At 32.3% G+C, this 18,018-nt stretch overlaps 4 protein-coding genes and 1 long non-coding RNA gene across 9 annotated transcripts; 2 read left to right on the top strand and 3 right to left on the bottom strand.

The window, feature by feature from the left end:
* Positions 1-61: 61 nt before the first annotated feature.
* GA2OX8 (gibberellin 2-oxidase 8) lies at positions 62-4,150 on the bottom strand (the record flags this gene model as incomplete). Of its 3 annotated transcripts, none has more annotated exons than NM_118239.3 (3): positions 3,627-4,150; positions 706-1,027; positions 62-470 (listed from the first exon to the last, which is right to left on the bottom strand). In NM_118239.3, exons 1-3 carry the CDS (start codon positions 4,079-4,081, stop codon positions 231-233), a joined length of 1,017 nt encoding a protein of 338 aa, NP_193852.2. In that variant the 5' UTR covers positions 4,082-4,150. The 3 variants fall into 3 exon arrangements, with proteins under 3 accessions (NP_193852.2, NP_001320018.1, NP_001154261.1); NM_001160789.1 differs by lacking the exons at positions 62-470; positions 706-1,027 and adding an exon at positions 2,800-2,890 and having other exon boundaries at positions 3,627-3,660; positions 3,766-4,147; NM_001341476.1 differs by lacking the exons at positions 62-470; positions 706-1,027 and adding an exon at positions 1,858-1,997 and having other exon boundaries at positions 3,627-4,149.
* A 7,138-nt stretch (positions 4,151-11,288) lies between these two features.
* AT4G21192 (Cytochrome c oxidase biogenesis protein Cmc1-like protein) lies at positions 11,289-12,698 on the bottom strand. 2 transcript variants are annotated; one of them, NM_001084949.3, is made up of 4 exons: positions 12,604-12,698; positions 12,225-12,281; positions 11,817-11,921; positions 11,289-11,732 (listed from the first exon to the last, which is right to left on the bottom strand). In NM_001084949.3, the coding sequence occupies exons 2-4, from the start codon at positions 12,267-12,269 to the stop codon at positions 11,640-11,642; spliced, it is 243 nt and encodes an 80-aa protein (NP_001078418.1). In that variant the 5' UTR covers positions 12,270-12,281; positions 12,604-12,698; the 3' UTR covers positions 11,289-11,639. The 2 variants fall into 2 exon arrangements, with proteins under 2 accessions (NP_001078418.1, NP_001078417.1); NM_001084948.2 differs by having other exon boundaries at positions 11,402-11,732; positions 12,447-12,627.
* A 119-nt stretch (positions 12,699-12,817) lies between these two features.
* Positions 12,818-14,640, top strand: emb1417 (Pentatricopeptide repeat (PPR) superfamily protein). Its single transcript, NM_118238.4, has 6 exons — positions 12,818-12,904; positions 13,068-13,161; positions 13,262-13,360; positions 13,432-13,575; positions 13,659-13,871; positions 13,965-14,640. The coding sequence occupies exons 2-6, from the start codon at positions 13,069-13,071 to the stop codon at positions 14,337-14,339; spliced, it is 924 nt and encodes a 307-aa protein (NP_567622.1). The 5' UTR covers positions 12,818-12,904; position 13,068; the 3' UTR covers positions 14,340-14,640.
* On the bottom strand, positions 14,443-17,940 carry ATERDJ2B (DnaJ / Sec63 Brl domains-containing protein; the record flags this gene model as incomplete). 2 transcript variants are annotated; one of them, NM_118237.4, is made up of 9 exons in its annotated part: positions 17,829-17,940; positions 17,310-17,543; positions 17,111-17,206; positions 16,909-17,029; positions 16,695-16,801; positions 16,065-16,460; positions 15,851-15,970; positions 15,604-15,690; positions 14,443-15,525 (listed from the first exon to the last, which is right to left on the bottom strand). In NM_118237.4, the coding sequence occupies exons 2-9, from the start codon at positions 17,493-17,495 to the stop codon at positions 14,653-14,655; spliced, it is 1,986 nt and encodes a 661-aa protein (NP_567621.1). In that variant the 5' UTR covers positions 17,496-17,543; positions 17,829-17,940. The 2 variants fall into 2 exon arrangements, with proteins under 2 accessions (NP_567621.1, NP_001328817.1); NM_001341475.1 differs by having other exon boundaries at positions 14,653-15,525; positions 17,310-17,405; positions 17,829-17,919.
* AT4G06985 lies at positions 14,699-15,186 on the top strand. Its single transcript, NR_142071.1, has one exon. It is a non-coding gene; the product is annotated as an other RNA (long non-coding RNA).
* Positions 17,941-18,018: the final 78 nt, after the last annotated feature.

Here is an 18,018-nt window from a genome sequence, read left to right as displayed (position 1 = left end):
TTTTTTTGCAATGTACAATTCAAAATTAATAAAGTTCAGTTTTTTCCTCTGTAACTTAAAATTGGTTTTCTAATCGATTTTAATTAAATTTGATAATGAGGAACAATATATTTCTTAAGGAAAAACATGAAAAATAAATTATATGGAAAAAATCAAACCAAAAACAATTCAAATAAATCATAAAACCTAAAATAAATTATAAAGGAAAAATAAAAATTTGGGTGTATAAATTAGTAGACGTGATTAAGGAACCTAGGAAGGCCAACTTTAAAACCAAACTTCTTAACATCTTCTTGAACTTGTTGTCTGAATTCTCTGAAGCTGAAATTTCTATAAGCAGGACGATCACTTGAACACTCTATAACGGCGTCGTATGATGGACACATAAAATAAGCCGTTGAGAATCTCTCCACCTTTGGGTTCGTCATCACACGGTGTTCAACACTTTTGTACATGCCATTGCTCCATGCCTAACCAAACACATATATAAGTACAATCTAGTAATTTAAAGACATTTTTAATACATTGCCTTAGATGTTATCTTTATAAGAAATCCACATTTTTAATTATTGATCATGCATGCGTATGAACAAATTGTTTAAATCCTTCCAAACCATATCAAAACATAAAATACCAAACTAATTTGTAAGCTCCGGATAATGATATAATGGTAATGGTAGAATGACATAATAAAAGCTCAATTACCTGAAATAAGTCACCAATATTGATAATGAGAGCTTTAGGATTAGGTTTAACAGCGATCCATCTATTGTCTTTGATAAGTTGGAGTCCTCCGACTTGATCTTGATACAAGATTGTGAGGAAATCACTGTCCGTGTGTGGCATTAATCCGTACACCTCCGATGGTTTGGGACAAGGTGGATATCGGTTCATCCTTAGATAACATGTATTTCTCACACAGTTTTCTTTGAAGAAACTTGAATTTTGTCCAGATTTTTCTGCAAGAACCTCTGCCAACATATATGCTAATGCCTCTGATTCCGAAGCAAATTTCTCCATTGTTGAGCTGTGAAACAAATTAGAAGATAAGAACATTATAACATGCCCATAATATAATTAAGGTGATCGAAGCAAATTGACATGTAAGGAGGTGAAATGGCAGGAAGTTTGAGAGACATGTGAGATATAATGGAGAAGGGTCCCAAGAGACTAAATCAAGGACGAGTAGAGAAGGAAAAATGGGTATGAATCAGGTTGAGAGGAGATGTACGTGTACGTGTACGATCCATTGTTTCTCTATGATAGAGATATCTCCTACCTGTTAGGAACATGGGACCCTTTTTCCAATTTTGAGTCTTCTATATTATTTCTCTTTTTGGATACTCTTTATATGCATGCATCTATGTATATAGACTATAGTTCATTTGACATTTGAATGATGAACTCTATTCACTTTATCATCCGGTTGGATTAGCTCGGTCTAGAAAGTATTGGACATTTGGAAGACTATACCACAATCCGGTCAGTCTAATATATAAATACCAGACGGTAATAAAGGGATTATACATGTTTTGTTTTGTTTTGTTTTTTTCAAAGAGATTAAGGATCAAAAGTTATTAAAAAAAATTAATACAAAAAAAATTCATCTCTAATTTTATTTTTTAAAAATAAAGTATTGCATCTTATTTTCAACTGAAATTTTAGCAAAATGATCGGTGATGCATGTGTTTTAGCCTTTTTAGGCATTTGCATTCAAGTGTTTTCTAAACCATTTTTGTCTACAATATATTAGATCACTGTAAAACCATAATAAAATTCGGATCTATATTTCTATTATCTCATGGATTATAGTTTGAACTTTCCACATACATTTTCTTATATGTGTATATATATATATATTGAATTGGGGTGTTATAATTAATAACATTTTAGATTTTATTGTCAAATTGCCACACTAACAGTGACTTATCAAGAGAACGCCAACTATGAAAAGTAACAACGGTATGTGGTCACACATACACAAACACGCACAGAAGCTGAAACAATGCATAAAGATGTGTAAGACAACCACATGCATGCAAATACATATGTACATATAAGAATGTGTACAGATTCCAGCACACATTAGTACACACTGATCACAAGATAATTTATATACGTGTGTATTTATATATAGCTAGCTAGCCTGGCATGTCCGAGTACTTCTTCTTCCCTTCCATTATCCCTCATTTGCCAAACAGACAGTTTTCTCGTGACTCTTCCTTTCTTTTCTCACCATATAGTACTGTAGTTATGTATTATACACAAATAGTGTGTACTATATGTTTCTAGATCGTACCTAGCTTGTTTTTAGAGGTTCTGAGTAAACTAAAATTTTATTTGAGAAAATTCTTTTCTTTTTTTTTGGTAAAGGTTATTCAAAAATTCTTAATTGAACACACATATGAAAAAAGTTATGATACATAATCTCTTTTGGACAAAAAAAAAAGAGATATAACTAAGATATTGTAAATGTAAAATGGTTAGTTTGATTCCAGTTATGTATAGGCGTGTTAATTGTTTGAAAGTTTTCAGATATAAACGTTCGCAGACTCGTAGTATAATGTTTATATATTGTTTTGAAAAGCAACTTATGTCTTCTAATGAGTTGGTTGATGGGTTTTTTTTTTCGGAACCATGAGTTGGTTAATGGTTTTCGATTATTTCTCCCGACAAAAACCGACCAAAATCATCAGTTGGTCTAAATCCCATTTTCTATTGAAAAAATCTGACAACAACTACTAAAAAATGATGATTGTTTGGATATATAACAATAAAAAGGTTTGTTTCATAAAAAAATCATTCCGCGGCGCAGCTAATGCAGAATATTAATTCTAAGAAGTCCATTATATTTTCTAGCATGTTAAAGAATTTGAAGTTGACGAAGTTCCTACGAATACGAAGAATCAAAGAATAAATAACAACATTAGAGGTATCTTAAAAAAAGTTAGCTAGAGTTTAATTAACTATCTTAAGATTGTTCTTTAACAAACAAAAAAAATCTACGTTAAGATTTATTTCTTATATATTTTCCAAATACATAATATTTTATTTTTGTTTGAAAAGTCTTAATATTGTTTATTTATTCATTGTATTTCACATGCCAACTTGCTATCCCAAAATTAGACGTATTCAAAAATAGTATTAAAAATGGAAAACATAGAAACGCATGAGATATGGGGAATAAATCTTTGACCCAATGCCCAACAACTTTATTTTCTAGGATTAAATTTCTAAAATATCCAAAACTATTATTAATTAAATATAAATGACAACACTCTATTATATGCTTCAAAACCACCATATACTGAATTAAAAACTGTGTTTGTCTCCCATGTCTAATCTTTGACTAATTAATTAATTTTCTTTGCAAATAGTGTTACTTATAGTCAAAAACTTGATATTAATTAATACTATAGTTGTATCATTATATATGTCATTAAAATTTACTTACTAATCCTCAAAACACTAGTTGTTTAGAAGGTAACTTAACCAAAAGAAAGGTAAAGTTGTATTTTAATTTACATCTTGTTATTGGGATAATTCTCCACATATTTTTTCAAATAATTAAGTTTAATAAGTAAATTAATTCTAAAAAAATGTAATTGATAACAATATTTGTGTACCTGAGAGTAGTAAAGTCCTTGTTGTCAGAAATATCTGTCATGGGAACATGAAAAGCTTCTGACCAAGAAAGCTGCCGGATAGAAGTGGCTGACGGCGTTCCCCACCGGTAACTCCCGGCGGAAAATTTCTCCGACTTACTTTTCTTGTCAAAAGGCTCTCTAAAGACCCTAATTTGCTCTTGTCTCATCTTCTCCAACACATCCATTGATATTCCATGGTTTATCACTTGAAAAAATCCCCACTCCCTCGAAGCTCTCGCAATCGCTTCCTTACATTTCTCTCTCTCCTCCTCGGCTCCATCAATCAAACGGCTGACGTCAATCACAGGAAGCTCCACCTCCTCGACGACGGCTGTGACTGAGAAGCTAAAGGGTATTTCAGAAACATCGTTATCTTTCTTTGTGATCTGATTATACAAAAGGTTATTGTATATTTCGTTGAATGGTGGATCCATGAGAAGATCTATGCAGAAGAAGAAAAAGAGTGATGAGTTAGAGAGAATTATGGGAAGTGAAGGTTATCAAAATACGTGTTGTGAGGAGAGACACATTTCTTACATTTATATACACGTCCACCTATATGCATATGCATTTACATACGAGTGCAATTTGTTAACATTTTGATTTTTAGCATACCATGTTGACAATTAAAAAAAAAACAAATATTTGAAAGAAAAAATATATTGTTTGCCGCCCATCGACATTGTTAATTACTCACCATTAATTGGGAGTACAATTTAATGAGTAGTCATCATTTGTATATTCATCACATTCTTTTGCAACGTCTAAATAAGTATATGGGGGGGTTAAAAATAAGAGTAGCAACTAATTAGTAGTTGGAAATGGGATAGTTTACTAATCAAAGTATTTGTACTCTTAAGATCGTAATGTTATTTTTTTATTTGATTCTCTAAGATCAAAATTCACCTGTCAAATATTTGTAACAGATGTAGAAATTAAATACAAAAAGATTTTAGAAAAATGCGATATGGGTAATGTGTATATTTGTATATCTATGGTGGACAAGATACGATAATGGGGATTAATGAATTTGGTATTATTAGAATAAATTAAGTTGGGGCTGTCTTGGAGAACATGATGTTGTTTCATTTTCAAAGGTTTGAATATTTGCTTGTCTGGACACCGTCCTTCGTTTCTCATGTTTTTCACTTGCTTCTATGTTGTACTGTTATTACTACTATAATAATATACAGTATATATTTAGCTTTATTATTGTAATCAATTATTAATAATCAGACTAATCAGTACCTTTTCCTTCGCTGGATAAGACCCAATAATAAAAGAAACATTATGTTGCATTGTTTGGTACGTATTAGTTTAAAAGCGGTAGTAAAATAAGAGAACTTATGGAAGCAAGAGAAGCTTGGGGTCCAAGAAAAAGAACCACGACGACTTTTACTTTGCTTTCTCATTATATGCACTGTCGATGTTTACATAATTATTTATTTATATTATATGTGTATTATTTCACTGAGGTAATTAGTTTATTATTTGTTGTACACCAACGAAAGCATGAGCTTTTTACCATATTTAGTAAATAGTAACCCATCTATATATATATATATACAAACCCGAAACCAAACAACATTCAAAAGTTGAAACCGTTTACATTTTTTTTTTTTGCGTCTGTGTCTTTGACAAATGCAGTGAATGCATGCATGTACGTAGTACTTCGAATTATACAAACATGGTGGTAATACTAAAAAAAATCAAATTTAATTGCATTAACTTTGATAAAGATAGGATGCATACCGACCCATTGTAATTCTCTACTAAAATAAGTGTAAATTTACTAATGGTAATGGATAACTCAAAGCGTTACAGAATTCTTATAAATATTGCTTTGCTAGTAACATTTTATCCAAATGTTGCTTTGTTCCTTAACAAAAAAAAAATGTTGCTTTGTTTTCAACTTCACGAAAAGAAGGTAAAAGAGATAAGATCGTGAACGGAACATCAACATGTTAAGTCTGGCTCAGCTCCAAATGTTGTGAGTTGTGACACAATATGGAATATGTTTCACTTGTTTTTTTTTCTTATACGTATGAATTAGTTATTAAAAAGAATATATATATATATATATATATATATATATATATATATATATAGGGAAAACATCCGTCATGCATATGTTTAAAAAATTATTTAAATTGTTATAATGAAATATACTTTTAAAACTCTACCAAAAATATAATATTGAAGTTATCATCCAATGAATATTTATTCCAATGCATGCATTTCCTCAACTCGTTTTTTTTTTTTTTTGTTTCCTATTTATTTAGCACCAACAACACTTCATTCTCATATTTTATGTCTTTAACGTTTTTTTTTTTTTTTTTTTTTGGCAACTTGAGTCTAACATATACTTTTAAATGGTAATAATATTAGAAATTTTATAGACTTTGAAAATCATTTCAGGTTTTTATGCAGAATCTTCCTGTCATAAAAATAAATAAAGATCTTTGAGCAATTTGCTGCTTGCATCCATTCCCAAAAGGAAACGTGCCTAAGGGATTACCGACGCTTTTTTCTTAGACGTGGATAACTAAAGAAAATAGTGATTCAAGAAAGTGATGATTTAACTAGCTAAGCCTAGGAAGGCACTTTGCCGATTAGTCCACAGATCATATTCAGTATAATTACTTTATATGACTTTAGTTTTTCTGGGTTCTTTCTCTCGCTTTATCTTAATCCTACAATATCTTTTTGTGAGTTTTTTTCTATAATACGTGTAGTATGACGTATAGAGCTACTTCACAAACACTATTCTGTGTAATTATACATTGCTTCAAGAGAAGGGTGTTAGAATGACCAAATTCGCTCACCTAAACTCAATTTATTAGTGTATATCTCATGAGCTAGCTTTTTTTTTTTTTGTTAAAAATCTCATGAGCTAGCTTAGCTGAGTTCATATATTATATGAATTAACTCAAACTTATATTATCTACAAATCTTGAGCTAATACTATATAAATCTAATAATAAACTTAATCCAAGAAATTAACTATTTCAACAGTAACATATATAACTAATCAGAATCTTTAGATCACTTCTTTTTTGTCAACGAATAAACTTTTTGTTTGACTGAACAAGACTATATAGTATATATATACAATGAATCAACGAATTACAAAATTTTCTTAGTTTTATAAATACTGCAAATTGTAGTTCAAACTGCCGCATTTCCTTTTTAATGCAAATGTTGTATTAATTTTAATTTTCTAACATAGTCAAATTACCCAAAATTTTGAGAAGGACCACTTGAAATTATTTTAATTGGTTTTGTCGACACCAAAAAGGAAAAAAAAAAAACTTATTTCAATTGACAACTCTAGAGAGTCAATACTCAATAGTGGGCCATCCTGTTTCGATCTCGCGACTTCTCCAGTAGGCCTCCAATTAATAATGTTATGTTTCTTTTTTCTTTCATTTATTTGTTTTTAGTCTTTTTTTAAGATATGTAATTTTTTTTTTGTAGAAAATTTGATTATTGATATGATCTAAGTATACAAAGTATTCATACATATAAAAATTTATTTCTTGACGACCTCATCATTATTCACATAATAAGAGAAAAATATATATAACACCTATCGCAGTTTCAGCTAAAAAGAAAATATATGTTGCGTGTACAAAATAATATTATATATTTCTAACATTTATTTATTTCACTATTTTCAAATATAAAAAAGAACGTATTAAAATAATAACTTATAAACTTCCTTCAAAATATGTAAAAGTGGACGTATCAAATTTAAAAACAAAATAGATAATTGATAACATATCTAGATATATTAAATATGATGTTAGTTAGAACTTACATATTTTACACAAAACTTAACTTCACATTATATTAAATTTATTATATATTTTTTCAATATTGAACTCTCTCATTTAAGCTTAAAGGAAAATTCGAGTAATAAAAACACATATTGTGAGACATAAAACACATTCTATTGAGTAGTATTGGCAATCTTATTTGTTCTATTAAGCTTGATATATCTTCCTACAAAACTCCCTTTGGTAGACAATGTATAATGATCCAGTGGTTATAAATTTCATCATAAGGTTTGAGAACTAAGGATTCAAATCTTCTCACTACAATTTTGATTATGGTTAGGTATTGTAAGACTGTAAATAAGAAAGTACCTATTTTCATAGATTTTGAAAATTAATTTGGTTTTCGAATTGGAAACGACTAATCAAGCAAATCTTCTTTGAACAAAAAAGTTTTGTTTTTTTCGTTTTAAATTTTATAATCTGGAGTGAAATGATCATTCTGTGTTCGAAAGTTTTCCGCCTTAAAAGGCTATGAAATATTGACTCGGCTTGTTTGGAAAATAACACGGAGGCTAAAGAAATTGCATATAACGCAAACTTCGACACCAATCCGGTAACAATACTTTTTTCAAGTAGAAATCAATCTTTAGTTGTAAAACACCAAAAAATTATTGACTTTGCAAACATATTTTTTGTTTGTAAAATTGATATTTGAATGTGGTTGAAGGAAAATGAGTTGTCGGAAATCTAAATTGATAAACAAGTCCAATCGTTTGCAATGATAATGTTGATGTAACCCATAGAATCTCGCATGTAGGCTCTACTACTTTTTATATTTAAGTTTATTTGCATGGTAGCGCAAGTTTTCTATCACTCATCTAAAAAAATATCGTCCTAAATACATATATGAAAACGCATTGTTTTCTGATTCGACGAATATTTCTCCGGCACAGAAATTAAATAATATATTTCGTTCGAAACCTTAACCAAAAAAAGAAAAAGAAATAATATTAATTAACGTTGACTGAATCTGGATGGAAATTGTGACACTCAGAATTATGGAAAAAAAAAATCACTGCATTTCGAGTTTTGTAAATATTCGTTCACTATCTTTTGAACATTCTTCCTTTCACTATATATAGCGCTCAAATTTTTTACTTAAATTGTTAAGAATTTCTACATGATTTTGTATCATAATATTATTAATAAATCTCATTTTTATTATTCTGTTTTATCATCTATAACTCACACAAGGCTTTTCTAAATTTAATCTGGAATAAAAATTAGTAAAAATCATGCATTAGCCTATAAGCCCTATCTATATTTGGTGATATCTGAAGTTAAACACACATAAAAACAATTTAGTTATGTTTTCTTGAATTACGATGGATTGAAAATTTGTACTAATTGTTCCTTAAAAACTACCCATTCTCAGAATTTCTTTATATTTATAATTTATTATGTATCATGTAAGCATATTGAGGAGTAGAACGAAGAGACTTGGAGGAACAAGAACCAAATAAACAAATCAAAGCATTTTCTTAACATAAATTTCTAATCAAAAGTTTAGTGGTTTCAACTATATTTACGTCTTTTTTTGTTTTCTCTAATTAATAACCCATGATTTCATTGTCAACATTTTTTTTTGTCGGCGTAACCCACGACTTGATTTTTAAGTTTCTCCAAAAAAAATCCTACGATCTGATATAACCAATCAATTCAAATTTAATATCCATTAATTAGACACTTGAGACCAGTCAAGATATCATTACCATGTCCTTAGAAATGGAATCTCCCAATCTCCGTCAATTCTCCACGACACCACCAAGAGAACATCGTAACTACAGGTGTGGTGGTTTAGTGGTAATATGAAGATTAGTTTTTTTTTTCTCATTTGGAACAAAAAGACATTTTAAAAAATTGGAATGTACTCCCACGGTTTAAGAAAAGAAAAACAAAAGAGCATCGTACAAAAGCTTTCTTAATTTCTAATAAAATATAGTTCTCTACTTCTCTTCTTTTTTTCTTTAGCAGAAAACTAGGGTTGCAGTTAGCTTGAACAAAATCTTCATCTTTTTTTTCTTTAACTATTGTTTCTGTTCATCTTTTCTTTCCTGTGCAATAGATGATCTATATATTATAGTGGGAACATAGAATTTTTTAGGCCGTGATTAGTATTCGATCAATTTGGCAAATCCGGTGTGAACTAAAAACATGACAAGAAATAAGAAGTGACCCACATATATCGGAAACGTGCCTTGGGCATAAGGAGGATACTTGGTTCATTAATATACACAGATTGGAAAGGTCACATGCTCTATATAATCTTATACTAGTATCTTTTATTTATAGGGTTGTGAATCATTAATAAACAAATTAATATCTTGGCCGCCTACACGAAATATCCATTTAAAACATGAATGTGAGATGTTCTCGGTCTTACGGCTCTTCTTAACATTCCCTTCTATTTTTTTAGTTGATGTCTTAGAAAAAAACTTTGTTTCAAATCAGATAATTATAACTTTGAATACAAATTAAATTAAATAAATTATAATTAGTTTTGACGATTTCTATTATGCAAATTAAATTAAATAAATTTTTAACTAGTTTTGATGATTTACTCAAGGGGGTATTAATTTATTTGTTTTCTTCTAATTAGTTTCATTTTTGTTTGGTTTCTCTCTCTCAAAAAGATAACTGGTCATCAAAAATGATTGGCAAGTGTATGTGAACATTAAATTAGGTCGACCCTAAATATATAATAACACCATGACATTTCGAAACAACTTGATGGATATCAGAAAATCCGCAAGATAGCATTTTGGTAGTTAGATAGTAAACTCTTGGTATTTTCAAGATTCAACTATCCACCCCCACTATTTTGGTACGACGTGACGAGTGAACGTCTAGTGGTTATCGCTCTACGAAAAAACGTTTCTCATTTAAGTTCTAACATGAAGAGTCGCAAAAGAAATGTCCATATAAAACTTACGATATTTGCAGGTTAATCAGTTAATCGAACCTGCAAGAACCAACAATAGAAAAGAAAAAAATGCAATAAAGATATGACATCCAACTTCAATCATTTGAACTAGGCGTGTTAAAACAAGTCGATCTTAACATTACACCAAAAAAAGAAGAAAAAAATTGATTTTATGATACATTGACACAAGTGAGAACGAAGATATGGAGGTGGTTCTGGTCTTGAATTGGTCCAACAAGTCGTAGACAATAAAAATAGAAAAGAAAAACAAAGCATGTGATGATTAGAATAAGATCCAGCAAAATAACCGTTACCCTGAAACCTTGTCGGCTCATACGTGGTGATTTCTACGATCACATGCAATTTTTGGCCCGAGTTTTCTCGAATGCAAATATTTGCATCAAACAATGTTCCAATTGTTGTTTCTTTCCCTTATTAAATAGCATTTTTCTTGGTACTTGTGAAATAAATTGATCAGTCAAATGGTTGGCTTCTTCTTCTGATGACTTCTGGAAGAAAATTCTTTGAAATGTTGGAGACCACGTGCCAACAAACACTGTGTAACAGAAAACTAACAAACACATGGTCTGATTTTCCTTGACCACCTCTGTTTCAGTGGTATAAAATCTTGGTAGAACAAAATTTTGATTACAGAAAAACGTTATGTTCTGTAACATTTTAAGAGTGATGTTTTGTAGTCAATAGAATTTAATTGCTCAACTAAAGCAAAGCAAAACTGCAAAACATATTTCTTGTTCTCGTTTGTAAGGACGTTTTAATGATAACAGATCATTTCAGAACAGACCTTCTAACATTTGCATAATGTTTCTTTGAACTCAGTCCTTTAGAGATGTTGTTATACTAGAGATTCAACATTCGCTAAAACTGTCATGGAGATCGAACATAAGATAGAGAACTAGCAGTTTCCAAAACAGACTCAATGTTAAGGAACTTTAGAAGTCAATGGAAACTAAATTGTAGCCACAATAAAATGAAAATCGTGTAGCTACTCGCCTTACTTCCATAGATAAAGGTGTAAGAAACAATTTTGCTGCAGACCTAGTATTTCAAAACGCTAAACCCTAATCAATACAAGTGCAATACTATGTTTTTCACTCATTTACGAGGCAAAAGAGTATCAAAACTCTTCTTTGTGGATCAATTTAGAAATGTGTTCTTTTGAAATAGACACACGCACATGTTCTTTATAGGATTATTATACAACAATGCTCAAGTCTCTGCGGTTTCTTCTTTCCTTATAGCTTTCAGTCTTTCTTGAAGTTTCTTGCTTTGTTCGAAATTTACCTTCCGCTTCACAGCTTTCTGCAAATATATTGTAAAGATATCATCTCTAAGAGGAAAACTTTGAACCGAAACATACTTAATCGACTATTAGTAACTTATTACCTCTTGGCGGAAACATCGATCAAGCTTTACTTTCAGCTCTGTACATTCTCCAAAGAATTTCCCAATCGGATGGTCTATATGACACTTTTGAAATTCCTCAATTATCTACCAAACATATGACAAACAGAAAGAATTAGTAAGTAGAACAAAACATATCAAACTGATTTCTTTTGAAAGGTTTGCTCTTTCCAAATGCAGTCATGTAGCTTGTTTGCAAAGGCTTACTAAAGCTAGAGATTGACACACATAGGAGTTATCACATAAATTGCATATATTTTACAAAAATCTCTCATCTCATTTGCGTACAGCTCTAATACACTGTTATAAGATTGATCTTATTCTCAAAGAAGCAGTCACAGAGGTTAAAACTAACAGAGGATTGAAACTACAAGTTGAGCAAACTCTCACCTCCAGACACATTGGATGTCTATGTGGTGTAAGTGGAGGATGCATCTTTCACTTCTTCTGCAAGAAAAAAGCAAAATCTGAATCGCTTGTAATGGATGTTAAAAATCAGATCTTTTATTTCTCTGCTAAAAACCCATAAGGAATTTACAGCAAAACTAAGCAAAAGACCCTTATGTTGAAGAAGCAAAAGAAGGAAAGATATGGTTTTTGTATCATACTAACATTTCACAAGTCATTCTAATATTCTAAAATTTCGGATCTCAATTTAACATGGAGCAGAACCACATGATTTTCAAGAGCAAATCAGTTCGAAAATCATCGATTCGAGATTCAAACCAAAACCTAATCGAAGAAGAATCACGAAGAAGAGTAAAATTACCTTAATTTGGGTATCTATAAGCTGAGAGAGAGAGAATTCGTTTCCAGCTCAGAGAATCGATGGCGAAGAGGAAAGAGATGAAGAATACAGACGACGGGTCAAAATTTTCAGGTTAATGGGCCTATTTAACTTTACTAGTTAATGGGCCTATTTAACTTTACTAGTTAATGGGCCTTATCCGTTACTTCCATAAACGCATTTCGTATGTTTTGGATGAGAATCAGACATCAGAGGGAACTTGGAGGACACAGAGAAGCGCAAATTATCAGACAGAGTGAGAACGAAGAAGAAGAAAGCACAGGTAAGTTGAACAATATGTGTTTCGATTCTCTAGAAAACTTACACAATTGTAAATTGAATTCACTAGATATCTCTAGTGGCTGAAAAGGAGAAAGCTTTAAGATTTCTGGGTTCTTCTTCTTCTTCTTCTTCTTCTTCTTCTTCTCTGAATTGATTTTTTTCAGGATGCTAAGCTTGAGATATTCATTACCTTATCTTCTTCTTCAAACAAGGGAATCATCAACTAAGCTCTTCACCAAAAAGCCTAACAATGTTGTGGTTCGTATTTATGTTTCTTATACCTTCTTTAACTAAACATTTCGACAGTCTCTTGGTTTCAAAATTTCACATGTTGTCTTCGAATTCAATAATCTTTCAGGTTTGTGCGGCGAGAGGTCCAAGACCTCGGTCTCCTCGTGTATGGAAAACAAGGAAGAGGATTGGAACTATCTCTAAAGCTGCCAAAATGATTGCTTGTGTAATGCTCTCTTCATATGTTTTTGTGTTCTGCAATCTCTTTTAGAGTTAGTGAGTATTGTTAATCTGCAGATAAAAGGATTGTCGAATGTTAAAGAAGAAGTTTATGGAGCGCTTGATTCCTTCATTGCTTGGGAATTAGAGTTCCCTCTTGTTATAGTTAAGAAGGCATTAGTTATACTTGAAGATGAAAAAGAATGGAAGAAGATTATTCAGGTATGCTTGTTTATTAAGCAGTAAGAGCTGTGTTTCTTTTTTTAGTTAGATGAATGTAGAATAATGTTTATGGATTTTGTTAGGTGACAAAATGGATGCTGAGTAAAGGCCAAGGAAGAACAATGGGAACTTACTTCTCATTACTAAATGCTTTAGCAGAAGATAATCGCCTTGACGAAGCTGAGGAATTGTGGAACAAATTGTTCATGGAACATTTAGAAGGAACTCCTAGAAAGTTCTTCAACAAAATGATCTCTATATATTACAAGAGAGATATGCACCAAAAGCTCTTCGAGGTACACTTAAAAAATCTTTCTTACTAAGTATTTGCAACTGGCAGAGATTCTATCAGAGAAGTTGATGTATGAAACTATTGAGTGTTTTCTTAGGTCTTTGCTGACATGGAGGAGCTTGGAGTGAAACCGAATGTTGCGATTGTGTCTATGGTTGGAAAAGTGTTTGTGAAACTAGAGATGAAGGATAAGTACGAGAAACTGATGAAGAAATATCCTCCACCACAGTGGGAGTTTAGATACATCAAAGGAAGACGTGTTAAGGTCAAGGCAAAGCAGCTGAATGAGCTAAGCGAAGGTGAAGGTGGTTTAAGCAGCGACGAAGATAAGATTGACAATGAGATTGAGAGTGAAGAAGAAGATGGTGAGGATCTCAGTGAAGAGGAAGAAGATGAAAAAGAACTTTTGGGTGGAAGTCAAGGACAGATTACTTCTAGAGAACCCAGTCTTGATCATTTGGACTCTTCATGAGCTTTTGAGATCGTATCTACCGTTGAATCATCTATAAGGAAAATAGATAGACGGCCAAGGTTCTTCAAAGAAGCTTTCTGGGGCTGAGCTTGGGTTTCTGACGAAAACATGACCAGAAAAGTTTTGAACTATCTGAGCTTAAGAGTCAAAACAAGGTATAGATTTGAAGAGTCAACTAAAAAGAGTATTAAACTCAGCAAAAAGATTAAATACTGTAAAATCTTTTAGTACGACTGTGTAAGCTCTGAAAACAAAAATTATTGTATAATTTCAGACAATAATTTCAGATCAACGTTAACTACTTTTTGTTCTTTTACTCTTCATCTGATCCTGACTCTTCAGAACTCGATTCCTTGTTTACTTTCTTCTTTGACCCTCTCTTCTTATCTTCCTCGTCCTCACTGTATTCGCTTTCGTAATCCTCCTCTTCAATCTCATCATCCTCTTCCTCTAATCCTTCTTCTGCATTCTCACCCTCCACATCACGGGTTCTTTTCAAAACCTCGACTTTCAGTGATGTCTTTTGGTCACAACCGATCCAAGTATCGCTTAGGCAGAAGCAAGTCAAGTTATAAGTACCTTCTCCAGGTGCTAAGAGTCTCCCCATTACCAATCTTGACCCACTTTTAACCTTCTCAACAGCTTCTTTAACTGCATCATTTGTTTCCTTGACGCTTGCTCCTAAAGGTTCCATTGTTTCAGTAATAGTGTTTGATGCAGCGGCTATAGCTCCAGCTTCATCCATGAATTTAACCTTCTGAAAGAACCAGACATGGTTTGAATCCGCAAGAAGAACCCAAAAGTTTTCCTCTTTGTGGAAAGGAAAGTAAGGTGAGTGAGGAATAGCGCCTATGAGTCCATTGGGACGTTTCAGAGTGATCCAAGCTTGAACTGTCATAATATCGCCTTCTTGAATGCCTTCTTCGCCTTCTGTTTTGCAAGTGACGTTGATTTTAAGAGAAGGTATCATTTCTAACACTTTCTCGATGTCTTGAACATCGGTTTCTGACAAACTCACAACCTCTCTGAGCAGTTTAGAACGTTCTGCCAAGCTCAGTTCTTGAAACTTTTGGAATGATTTAACCTGCAACGCTATCGATTTAGCGATAGATTCATTGAAATGAGGGAGTTGCAAGAAAGGAGCAATGTCTTCTGAAGATGACTTCCTTGCACTAAGAGGAACAGCCTGCAATCAAACAACTATAATTAGGCTGAAAAATCTTTTTTTTTTTTGGCAAATGTAAAGTTGGAAACATCTTAATACCTGAACAATGCATTGAGATAGCTCCATTACTCCAAGTGCAGGACGTAACCATCCACGCCCTTGTTCATTGCGGGGTATAACGGCCATCTGTAAGAAACTCACAATATCATATAGTTTCGCGTTGAAATTTCCCTATGCTTAAGCTTGAAACCTTTTTCACATCTTATGTAAAATTAGGAGATTCAAGTCATCATCAACTTTGTAATAACCTTTATTTTATGCAAAAAAAATAAAGACTATATAAGACCTTAATCAAATCTTCAAGCAGGCGAGGTGCAAACTCTAGCACATGCCTGAAATCACGTTGCAGAGTCGGAGACAGGACTGATGATTCACGAGTTAACTGTTTCTGTATCAAAAGCTCAGTCTGTTGCAGAGAAAAATGAACGGGAAAAAAAGTTAGCACTTTCAAGATTCTATCCAATACTTTTGTGTTACTCATGTATTAAAAAAACACCAACCTTGATAGTTGCAGGATGCTTTTTCCAAAACTTAGCTTCCTCTTGCTTCAACTTCTTAGGATCCAAATTTAGCTCGCTTTTGACAGACATAAAGAGTTTCTGCAGAGATTCATCATCGGATTTACGAACTGAAATCTCTGCGTATTCAGCTGCTCTGATGAAAATATCCATAACTTTGCTTGGAGTTAAAGAGGGTTGCAATAACTCGAAATATGCTTGACGAGTTTGAAGCTTAACGTGATTCCCAGTATACTTTGATGATCTCCAGAGATAGATTGAAGCGATCACTAGTGGCAAAAGAATACATAAACCAACTGTACACAACAATAATATCCCACCAGATTCTCCATTCATGTTTAAAATAAATTGAGGAAGAGCAATTCCCATTGTATAACCCTGCATCAATCACATTTACAAATATTTCAATTATCATTTGGAGACGGCAAAGCCCATAATATGCTACAAAAACATGAGAATATGGCCTCAATTGTTTCAAACACTCCTTTAGATTTGCATTTGAAATTGCGAGCACAATTTACAAAGAAGTCTCAATTTTCATTTGAGGAAAAAACACTATTCTAACATGTAAGTGTAAAAACAAACAAACAATGGAGGTTATATAGTCATTACCTGTCTACCATCCGGATGACCGTACTTCTCAAAGTTTTCGCGGGATAACGGATCAGTCAAAGCTTGGTAAGCTTTAGCTATGGACTCCACAAAATATTTATTGGCCTCTGTACCATTACAATACACAAATAAGCAATACTAAGAACACATAACAATGTATCAAAAGGGAGGAAATAAACGATTATCAAGGAAGAGGACCAGGAAGCATTTCGACCTGGATCAGGATTTTTATCAGGATGGTATTGAATAGAGAGTCTTCTATATGCTTTCTTGATTTCTGAATCTGAAGCACCAGGTTCCAAACCGAGTATACCGAATGGCTCAAAGAGTTGACTCTATAATATTTACCCAAGATAATGAATAAGCAAATGAAGCAATCTTGGACTAAGCTTGAAGAGATAATTATTAGTTATTACCTCACGGCTCATGTTCTTAGTATGATAAATCAAGAAGATCATTACAATCCAAAGTAGGACAACTGTCAAGTTGCTACAAGAAGTGAAGCTAGAGATCTGCAGAAGACAAAATCAAACAAGTTCAAGAGGTAAGAACATCATACAGTTAAATCAATCATTATTCGGAAAGAGTTAGTGTGGGGGAAAAAGAAAAACTAACACTTTGAGAAATGGATCTCTTGTACTTCCCTGAACGATCACACTCAAGACATTGACAATGTATACTCCGTTGTTTCTTAGAAAAAGCGCGGCTTAGCTTCACAAATGTATAAGGAACCAATGGAATTGCCATCATTGTCAAAATGAAAATGGGAAACAAAACGCTATTCTCTTCTGATTCTGCCATCTTTTAGACCCTTCTTCTTATTTTAAAGAGCCCTTTCAATCAGAGATTCTACATAAAACAAAATTGCTCTGTTATGCTTGCATTATCAGACATTGAGATTAAAGTTTGCCTCACATTTTTTCAAATTTCAGGCCTAACATGATTAATCAGAAGTAAATTTTGATTTACAAATCGATTTAAAATCACATCAGAACAAACGTGAAGGAGATCAAGAGAAGACAAAAATTTGTCTAATTTACAAAGAACAACGTACGAATGAAAGGAAAATTCAGGAAAAAATTGGATTTCGATTGCATACCATTCAAAACGAGAGAGAAGCAAGAAATATTTTACCTTGATCAAGTATCGGTTTGAGAAGAAACTGAAGAAACAAAACTGCTGACTTTAGGAATCGAATTGCGAAACTGAAGAAGAAGAAGAAGAAGAAGAAGAAGAAGAAGAAGAAGAAGTGAGGTTTATGAAGAAGAGAAGGTGATGAATCATTACAGCGAATGAAAAGACGACACGTAACGATGATAATGAG

This window comes from Arabidopsis thaliana, chromosome 4 (genome assembly GCF_000001735.4).
Source record: "Arabidopsis thaliana chromosome 4, partial sequence".
NCBI classification, from domain to species: domain Eukaryota; kingdom Viridiplantae; phylum Streptophyta; class Magnoliopsida; order Brassicales; family Brassicaceae; genus Arabidopsis; species Arabidopsis thaliana.
This window is presented reverse-complemented; position numbering and strand designations above follow the sequence as displayed.